This window comes from Cornus florida, unplaced genomic scaffold (assembly GCF_030987335.1).
Source record: "Cornus florida cultivar Cherokee Brave unplaced genomic scaffold, ASM3098733v1 CherokeeBrave_3.0.0_Hap2_Chr05, whole genome shotgun sequence".
Lineage (NCBI taxonomy): Eukaryota > Viridiplantae > Streptophyta > Magnoliopsida > Cornales > Cornaceae > Cornus > Cornus florida.
The window spans coordinates 46169386-46179912 of NW_026775575.1; the positions used below are offsets into that span (position 1 = coordinate 46169386).

At 37.8% G+C, this 10527-nt stretch overlaps 1 protein-coding gene across 2 annotated transcripts in view; it reads right to left on the reverse strand.

The window, feature by feature from the left end:
* LOC132306391 (uncharacterized) overlaps positions 1-10308 on the reverse strand; it is a 32061-nt gene extending 21753 nt beyond the window's left edge. Inside the window, exons 1-8 of one of the 2 annotated variants that reach the window (XM_059803772.1) lie at positions 9966-10308; positions 7724-7874; positions 7343-7420; positions 6897-7012; positions 6597-6650; positions 5901-5988; positions 5470-5562; positions 2709-2749 (exon numbers count right to left, since the gene is read on the reverse strand). In XM_059803772.1, coding sequence (XP_059659755.1) covers positions 2709-2749; positions 5470-5562; positions 5901-5988; positions 6597-6650; positions 6897-7012; positions 7343-7420; positions 7724-7874; positions 9966-10061 — 717 coding nt within the window. In that variant the 5' untranslated portion in view covers positions 10062-10308. Of the gene's footprint in view, positions 1-2708; positions 2750-5469; positions 5563-5900; positions 5989-6596; positions 6651-6896; positions 7016-7342; positions 7421-7723; positions 7875-9965 lie in introns of both variants that reach the window. The other variant, XM_059803771.1, reaches the window with a different exon arrangement.
* Positions 10309-10527: the final 219 nt, after the last annotated feature.

Here is a 10527-nt window from a genome sequence, read left to right on the forward strand (position 1 = left end):
CTTAGATCCGGTTACTCTGCACCTCCATCTGTTGGAAATCCGGCTTAGATCCATCCCCACCTCCATGACTGTAAACCGAACGAGAGATGCAAGCCAACGCCTCCGGTGAGCCCAAATCACCTTCTCCGGAACATGTCCCAGTCAGCGGGATCATTATCGGATCAATCTCTTCAGATAGCGAAATTCTGAACGCCCATCTTCCATCCTCCACAACCACACTCGCCGGAATCACACCACCCCCAGCCACAGTGATCACAATTCTTTCCGTGTCACTCATTTCGAAGGCCTCCACATCTCTAAACCCGCCACATGCGTCACCAATGGCGACGAAGAGCTTCTGACACCAAAGGTGCAGCGGCAAACCATACAGAATGACTCGCCGGAAATTGTGCCTCAATCTCAAACCAGAACACCCAACCCTAAAGTACCAGGGATCAATAAGGAGTTGAGCCTCACCCCAAGATTTCTTGCCCCAATCCAGCACCTTATGGGCCTCCAACATCGACGGGAACCGGAACAACAGAAGTCCGTCCGGCAAAGAATTAACCCTAACTCCTCCCGAAATCAACCAAGTCTTCGTAGCCCAATCTTCAATGTTCTCCAAAGACCCCACCTCTCTGTCAAATCTCCCAACCAGACAAGCCCTAAGAACACGTTCTCGAGAGGAAGAACTGCGAGTGTCCACTCTGAACACATGATCCCTCGAGGAAGGAATCCGTTCCACCTCTCCTCTTAGGTCCAAACGAGGTAAACGAGCAACCTCCAAATAAGACTGCTTCTGACTCTCCAGCACTTTCATTAGCAGATCCACGCAACAGAAACCGAAAACACACAGCCAACAGAGAAAGGGGAAACAAAAAGAAAAATGACAGAGGATTTCACCGGAGTTAATGACTCCGGTGACTGGTCGGAGCAGTGGACTCCGGCCGCGTCTCTGCCACGACAAACTTTACTCTGTACTCAAGAAGACAAATTATATGAAACATAAGTCCTTGTAAACTGGAACTGATAATCCTCATATTTCTTTATAGGCAAGAATACCGCCAAACCAAAAATTGGTGACACTGCATGCTTTTACTTATAATTAACCAAATGCAATAAGAAGACATAGCAAGGGTTTTTGGAATGATGGTGGGTATCTAAACAGGAAATACCAATCAGCAGAGACTTCATTGCAGGTTGCAGCAATCGAAGTGTAGTCATTAAAACCTGTAAAGATCATTAGGTATTTGAAGAACAGTGGTGGCAAGCTGTTGGTAAACTTCAGTTCTTGTAGAAATAGGCTGAATTACTTAAAGAATGTTTGATTGGAAAGGAGGACCTGTACAGTACCTGGTGCATAGATGATAAGATCGAGGCAGGTTGATCAGAGTTGGAAGGTTGCTGGTGATGTCTGGTGGTTCACACGACAAAAATTATTCTTGAAGCTAAGGATTGAGCGATTAAGGGTGAACCCCTCTTCTTAGATTGGTGGGCACCAAAGGAACCATTACAAGCCACTAGCAAGTCCGAAGGAAATAGTAATATTGATAGGCTTTCCTCTTCAACTATGATGTCCCGGGGTGTAACGAGCTGGGGATAGGAATGGAGGCATCATTGTGTGGATGATGACACTGGAAGGCAGAGCCACGGAAACTCTTACTGGACTCGAGTTCTGGTTTGGCCATCTGGCAAGTATTTTATGGCAAAGAAGTACGTTAGGGTGGGGTTTGTGGAAACTTGCTGTTCCTGCGTGACCGAAACAGCACCTTTTTTTGGGGTGGTCAGCGCACATCAGAGACATGTTCAGGAGTGTCCTAAACATGGCATCGGACACATGGCAGACACAAACATTATTAAAATTTTCAGTGTTCCATTGTGTATTTAGGGCTTCCTCTCAGATCTTATGTCAAAACCAAAGCAATGTAGGATATAATTCTTTGAAAGGTTTTACTTGCGAATCGGAAATATATATATATATATAGTATCTATCAAATGGGGGTAGATTTACCATTACTAAGAACACTTTGTCTACCCTTCCTAAATACTTCATTTTCTTTTTACCATCCATTCATCAGTAAGTTTACTTAATAGGGTGGGAAAGACCGAAAGAGTGTGCTCTCTCATTAGAGGGAAGGTTCCACATTAAAAAGTAGAGAATTTTCAATCAGTATTTGTTTGGGAAGTGGTCGACAGAAATTCACTTTAGAAAAGGAGACTCTTCGGCCAAAGAAAAGAATGGGGTATTCTCAGGGTGCTTGGCATCGTGAAGTGGGGCTGTTGTAGGATGGCGTCGGCAAGAGTACCATGAAGGATTGGACGGGACTTCATGCTCTGTCCTTCTTTGTGGTGGAGAAGGACTATGCGGAAGGTGTTCTTGAAGTATACATTCCCTATCTGTTTTCAGATAATAGTTGATAAAGGAACCCTGTTATTTCATTTATCATGGATCGTTGTAGTGTTGTGTTTGAGGTTTAGGAGATCCAGGGATGGGAGTTGGGACAGTTCCCTTGATCTTCTTCATGGGTTTTATGCTAGTGAATCCAAAGAGGATCATCTAGATGGAATGCTGCCAGGGAAGTGGTCCGTAGTAGTCATTCCACTTTTATGAGGCTGGTTGATAAACTAGAATTATTTAGCGATAAACTGGGTCATTTTTTGGGTGGGTATCAACTAGGAAAAAATAAAAATAAAATTCGAGCACAAATAAAATTAATCCATATACAAACCTTTCTTGCCACATCCATCCCGCTGAGATCGTCACGTGGATCTGTTTCAATATATATGAAATAAAATATATAAGACTTCATTCATATTCTTGAGAAATCCTGTATAATAACAAAAAAGAAAAACCAACCCATTGACTTAAGGCATGTTTTCAATACCTTTAAATGAATCTATGGTTTCCTACACAACTTCGAAGGTACAATTCCATCTTCAACATGGGGGGCTGTTGCAGAAAATGAGAACCATGATAACAACCCATTGAATGTAAACAGCTCTGGTTCTAACAAGATTGGAATCCTTTTAATAGGTTATTATAGGAAGTGATTATGGCTGCCATTCCTCTAATGACCCTATATCCACCAATGGATTTGCAGGGGAATTCATATATCAAATGTAAAAAGAATAATTAAGTTCCCAAAGGACATCCCTTATAAACTAAAATATGGTCTTCAATCTTTGATTCCATCATAGAGTCGGAATTTATGAATGACACACAATTTACATAGCCCGTTATAAGTATCAATAATCGATGTATTTTATATTTTTTTTTTTTGATAAGTAAAAATAACATTAAAAAAGGCGTTCAAAAGGGGCACGCGTCCCAATTACAAAAGTGGAACCGGGACTAAGGCCCCAAAGAATCCAAGAAAGTAATTAAATCATCAGAAGAAGAACAAAAGCTCCCCTTCACATAATTGAAAAGAGAACGAAGAATGTAAAATTAGACCATTGCCGTGGGCGACTCTTTCCCTTCGAACATTCTGCTATTTCTCTCCTTCCAAATGCACCACCATTATTATTTTATATTTAAAGAAACAAAATGTAAAACTTCATCCGAGTCACGGTTACTATGACCCTTACCCTTATAAAACCAGTTCCAATGCTCCGAAATAGGAGGTTGCATTAGCTATCAGTGTAAAATGGCAAACAATGGGACAGATTCGACAGAAGATAAATGGTGAACAAAATTTTTAAACAAAAAATAACCAAAAATTCAGTTTTAAAAGTACATATAATTCTTCAACATAGGAACAATAATGTGTAATTATCTTACCACCAAAAAATACCAATCACATATGACAAAGCATTCAACACTTTTGACAAAAGGCAAAGCAGTCCAATGTACAAATAATTTCAAGTACCATGAAGAAACAAACAAATTATCAGAGTTTTTAAATAAATGAACAATCCTAAGACATGACTTGACTACAATCCAATTAAAATTTATATGTAGCACAAAACGTAGAAATGGAAGGAAAAAAAAAAAAAAAGTTACAAAATACATGAGCGATCCTAAGACACGACCCTACTACAAACCTATGGCAATCCCACTACAATACTACCTGTCAGTGATTTCACATATGGAAAATATATCCATGTACAAGTTCACCCAATTAAAATGTATACATTTTTTTTTTTTGATAAGTAAAATGTATTAGAAGGCGTTCAAAAGGGGAATGCGTCCCAAGCTATACAAAAAACTGAAACTATGATCTCAAGGAGCCCAAAAAGTCCACAATATCCTCAATGGAGGAAAAATCTCTCCCCCAACCCCAACAAAAGGTAGAGAGCTTAGGGTCTGTGGCGCGAGAGAAATAGGAGATCCTTTGATGGTGAGGAGTCTCCTATTTGGACTCTCAAATACAATATATTGTCTTCTTTATTCTTTTAGGTTCATGGGCGAAATTGTAATCTATGTCAAATTCTGGGAGGATCTCTGGTGCGGAAATAGTGTTATGGCCCACAGGTTTCCACGGATTTTCAGGATCACAACAGACAGAAATGCTTGGGTTGCCAACTATTATCACCTTCATGGTGGGAGGATGACTTAGGATGTGCAATTTTGGAGAGAGTACCATGACTGGGAGCTTGTGATGGTAGCAAAGTTCTTAGCACTGCTTATAGTCAGATGGTGGAGGGGGAGGAGACGGATGAGATGGTTTGGATGGGTCTTTGAGACTTTTACAGTTCGTTTTGTTTGAGATTCAGGGGCCCTCCTTTCCTTGGAAGGCCATCTGGAGATCAAAAGCCCCTCTAAAGGTGGCTTTCTTCCCTTGGTCAACTGCTCTTGGGAGGATCCTCATCTTAGACAAACTTAGAAGGAAGCGTTAGATTGTGATGAATTAGTGTTGCATGTGCAAAAAGGCAGAGGAGTCAGTGAATCGCCTTCTTCATCTTCCAGTGGCGAGGGATGTTTGGTTTTTGTTTTTGGCTGCATTCGGTCTGTTTCGGTGTCCCCCGATTCTATGGTGGACTTGATTGAGGCTTGGAGAGGTTGCATAGTGGATAGTGGGGCAAGAGATCCTTGTAGGGCAACTCCCCTTTGTTTATGGTGGGACTTGTAGCTTGAGAGAAATAGGAGATCCTTTCATGTAGAGGAGACTCTATTTGGTCTCTCAAATTCTATGTTTTGAGTTCTTTATTCTTTTGGGTTAATGGGCAAAATGTAAATCTGTGGCAGATCTTGTGGATTTTGTTGATAGCTTGAAATTATAGTTTGGCTTTTTTTGTGTATTCTCTTGGGAGCGCTCCCCTCTTGAGCGCCTTTTAATGAAATCTTACTTAAAAACTACGAAAAAAATCTTACTTATAAAAAATAAATAAAAGGCATATCATAATTGAAAGTGGGGAACTTGATAACCAAGCACACAAACATAAATTGAAAATTTTATTTGCATCCGGAAATATAAATAGACAAAACAGACTTAAAACAATTGTTCGGGAATGAAACTTATTGCAACTATAGGGCTCAGTTTACTTGACCTGGTTCAGTGTAACCAAGGGCTTTAGCAGCTTTAACAACTTGGCTGAAAGGCTTTCCATCTTCAACCTCGCTCATTACATAACCCAGTGTACCTATTAGAGATATAACCAAATGAGACAAATATCAAAATCACGATTGCAAGCACAAATGGTCTAAAATATACACATATATATGCAATTATAAGGAAGAAATAAACTTGCTTTAAACCTTAAAACTACAAAATGAAATGAGTTAAAATTTAATACCACTAAATTATTCAAATCTCAATTTACCAATGGGCATTAACCCAGATGGTATGATCCCTCCTTTCCAAAGGGGAGGTTGAGTGTTTGAGCCCTAGTAGGGGCAATATTGTGAGTGTGTGTGCGCTTTTGCTTGAACTTTCAAAGAGAGAGGAGGGAAGGGGGGGGGGGGGGGGGGGGAATAATACCACTCAAGCTCCCAATAAGACGATGGATTGGGTCTCCAGAAGAAAGCATGCGATTTAAGGATGCTATGACAGGAAGACCGGCACCAACCTATGAAAGAAATTAAATAAAAAATAGAAGTAGTTAACTCGGCTTTATGGAAAATGCTTAGCACTTCTACTGCAGAGATACCTATATACTGAATAAGATGAACTTAAATATGTTGTTCCAGTTAGCATGGCATGTGATATTAAGACTATAATAAGCTTTATCACATCAATGCAGGCAGGCTTCTACTAAAGGAAACTGAAAGAAACTTCGATTTTTTTTTTTTTTTAAAGTAAAAGGACAAGTGGCCCGCCTTTTTCTCCATGAAAACAAATAATCAACTACAACCATTTAGACATATATAAGCCTTAACAGCTAAATTTTATTATTTTTGTACATTAAAATACCCATCAACACTTTTACAAAAGGCAAACACTTACTAAAAAGGAAAGTATTTATGATTGGCCAATTGCTACTGTTGCACAGGCCATCGTCTTCACGTCAATTGACCAGAAAGCATAACAGGCTGGTAGATCTAAACTAACATGGAGGAAACTCTATAAATCTTATCAAATTTCAGCTTTTATCCCCAAGTCTCAAAACTAATCTGCTTGTTATGGACACTAAGAAATTTTTTACTGCCTACTTCCCATAGGTGTAAAGGCACTTACAGTTGATTCATGTCGAATGCGGCGTGGGTGTGAGACCAATTTGTCATAATCTTCCTGCAAGCCAAAGTGAGATTTTTTTAAGGACAGCTAATGTGTGATGGGATCTCTGAATGGCAGACATAGAAACAGATGACAGAATTTTAACATATAAACCCTCTTCATTATGCCAAATGGAACATGGATACAGGACAGAGGCGATCAAACAACAAATATATAATATTATTCCCTTCATCACCAGTAGAAAGAATAAGATGTTTTCAATTACCAACCACAGGAAAGAAAACATGAAGATTTGGTTACCATTGACGAAGTAAGAGGTTTCTTATTGGCTAGCACGACACAGCAACCCAAATCTATCACCTTTCTTATTACTCCAGTAGTCTCAGAACTGGCAGAACAATCAACAAGTGCTAAACCTGCTGCAATAAACACAAAACATGCTACTGATGAAATGATATGATGCTGAAACCGTGACCATACACAGACCTTTAGTTCAAGTTGCATGAATTTTATATGTGATCACGTGCTGAAAGAATATCCATTTAGGGGCCATTGCTTAGTGCACTCATAAAATGCTCGGGTTGTCAAGCGTGAGAATGCAAGTTCAAATCCTGAGAGCAGCCGAGGTTAGGTTGTATCCAGTCCAACCCTACCAACAACCTCAATTGAAGGGGGCCACACTAGGTAATGACCCTTTAACTACTCTACAAGATTCTGTCCAAAAGCTTGATAAGACCAGTATATACCTGTTGATTTACCCAAACGAGCTGCAATTTCAGTGACTTTTTCCATAGATTCAGTGTTCGAAAATACTTCACATTGACCTGTAAGCATAAAAAGAAAAACAAGTGAAAAAGAAGCATAAGCATATCGAGTGACTTCAATTGTTCATCCCCATAGTTTGAGCTTTTTTTTCTTTTTTCAATTTTCTTGTATTATAAAAATACGAAATGACAACATCATATTTTGTGAAACAAAACATCTAAGACATTTACAAAAGAGTCTAAGAACAGAGCAGAAAAAGAAAATATGCATAAATAGATTTGTGTAGTTATGAATGAAGAAAAATATAAAAAATAAAAATCCTATTTCGTCCTTGTCAATATAACAATAAATAACGGAATTACCAAAATTACTAAGGGTCAGCAAAGAAGAGCCATTCAACTTAACCCGGCAAACTTCTGCAAGAAAGGCATCATCTAAATCCATCGTGAACACATCTGAGGCAACAACTAATGATTTACTATCACAAACTCCCACAAGCCGCAAGCGCACTCCCTGTCACTCGAGTATGATAACAAAAATAATGTGATTCACAATTTCAGAAAAGAAAATACAGAACACTAATTCATATTTCAAAATGAAAGCATAGCTGCATGTGTCTGAGTCTGGTAAGGTGATTCTAGTTCCAACTCCAAATAAACACATAAGTCATTGCATTTCACCAATAAAGTAGGGGAGGAGCAACTCAATACTCATACTTCAAAGAATTTCTGCACAATTAACATTTTTGTTTTCAGTATGAATTAGTCCTACAAAACTTTAATTTCCATATAACAGATCTTGAAGTCAAGAAGTTTCTTAAAGTAAATCCAAGCATTGTTTGTCAAGACTACATAAAAATCAGGTTACCGGATGTACAAGCCCTACAGATACCGAATTGAAAATATACACAAATGACAAGCCGTCAGATACACATATTTCAGATTCCACATATGATTGCACCATTTATACATTCTGATACATTATTCATGACCCATGTACTATTATGCAACTGTGTGAACTAAAATTGACATCATAAAAAGTCAATGCTTTTAAAACCATGATGCCAACTATTACCAACAGCTTCATTGCATTATTTCTTTGCACTTAGTGGAGATTTCTCATAAACCACAAATGATACAGTACTTTGTAAGGCGAAGGCAATCCAGACTGAAACACCGAGAGGGTATATGATGTCCACTTGAAATTATTGTTTCATTCAGTCTTCATATAAATCGAAGCACCCACCCATGATTTACAATTTTATCATGCCAATGAACAGCTTGAAAATGGTATTATTGCAGAAAGGAGCAAAGAAGAAAAAAGAATAGCACCAATGCATTACCATTTAAAAGATTTCGGTTTGGACTTGAAAAGCAAGAAAACCTATTTCCAAAATCCTAATTAAACAACACTTTGGCTTGCAGTTCAAAACCGGAAAATTTATTAAAAGTATTATTTTTCCTTGATGGCTCTCTATCTATATTTAAATTGACTCTTATCTCAGGTACTGAAACATCTGCTTTTGAGATGTCAAAAAATATCACACCATTTGTTTTCAGTTATATGTTGGGAAAAACATTACTTTATATTTGAACTTTACCTTTTCCATACTTAAACCTTCCACTATAAGAAATGAAGCTTTGAATAACATTTTGACATTCAAAATTTCAAATTATGAGTGCCTTTTAAAAACAAACAGACACTGGGTAGCTCCATTGTGCTTTTTTGTGTCATCCTCGAATGCAAATTGATCATTGTTAGTTAGATCATAATTAAAGATCACAACTCACAGTAATAGTATGAATTCCTTGCAAAATTAATTTCTCCCTGTTTTCTTTGATGACCCTAATGTTAGTTGGCCATTTTAAACCTTCAAATCCTGAATAGACACAATGGTTGTCCAATCACAACCTACATACATAGTTACATACCTACATATATATACATACACACAAAGGGCCAGATCAACTTACAAATGGAATGCCCTAATACATTACAAAATTTCACTTTAACTAATGATCCATCAGAGTAGTAATTGGAATTATGCTATCAAATTTCATTATAGCATTATCTATTATAAACGAACTTTCTAGCATTTAACTCTGTACCATTGAGGGGTTTAGTAGCACATTTGTCAGACGGCCTAAAAAGTTGAGGGAATAATTAAATAGGTGGTTTATACAGATTGTTCCTGGTCGAGATCCCACGTAAAAATAACATTGCCAGAAAGAAATCAATTTTGTTGGAAAATATAAATCCAGCTACATAAATTTAAAAAGTTTATTAATTACTGGAATAAATCAACAGAATCATTTGCCTAGCATAAGTTGGAGCATCTGAGCAGTCACTTTATGAAATACCAAATGTTAGGTCTTTCTCTGAGTCCTCTCCTCCTAGGACCAATTTTGGGTAATGTCCCGTTTTATACACACACAATTCAAGCAGATATAGAATGTGATGGTGATGATGACTGCATAGAAATAACTTATGTGTTTGCTTTGGAAAGAAGAAAAAAGATTAAATACGTTTGGAAATTCAAAGAATTGGAAGCATTTTCCATGGAACCAAACGGCCCGTATAAAAATTCAATAATGCACTATATACCTGTTTGGCGTGAAGTGATCTGCAGGAGACAATGTGCTGGAGGAGTTGACGTCCAACACCTCCGCAACCCATCAGAATCAGAGGGATACTCTTCATTGTTTCTTCGGGTACTCTGCTACTGTTATCTTCTTCGTTTGATCGAGGGTTTTGGGTTTTTTTTGTATTCCCGAGAGTTTTGTTGATACAAAATGAAGTGGGGTTGATCTCCCAAAAGAATACTGTACACGGTCAATTCACATTAATATTTCTTTTTTCCGGAAATTAGATCAATACGCAACAGCCAAAGGTCACGGTAAGCACCGGAGCAAAGCCTCATTAAGCCGGTCCGATGCAGTGCACACTATTGTCTTATATTTGGGTATGTTTATATTTGTTTAAATGTTATTGAGACGGAGTTTGGATGTAATAATTATACAAAGTATTTGTTCATTCTTAAAATAATGTATTCACGTAATGTAATGTCGGCTATATAATGTTAAACATAAATTTAACTCAATTTAATATATTATTTATGTTATTATTTTTAAAGTTAAATTTTACTACAAAAAAATAAAGCAGTGTA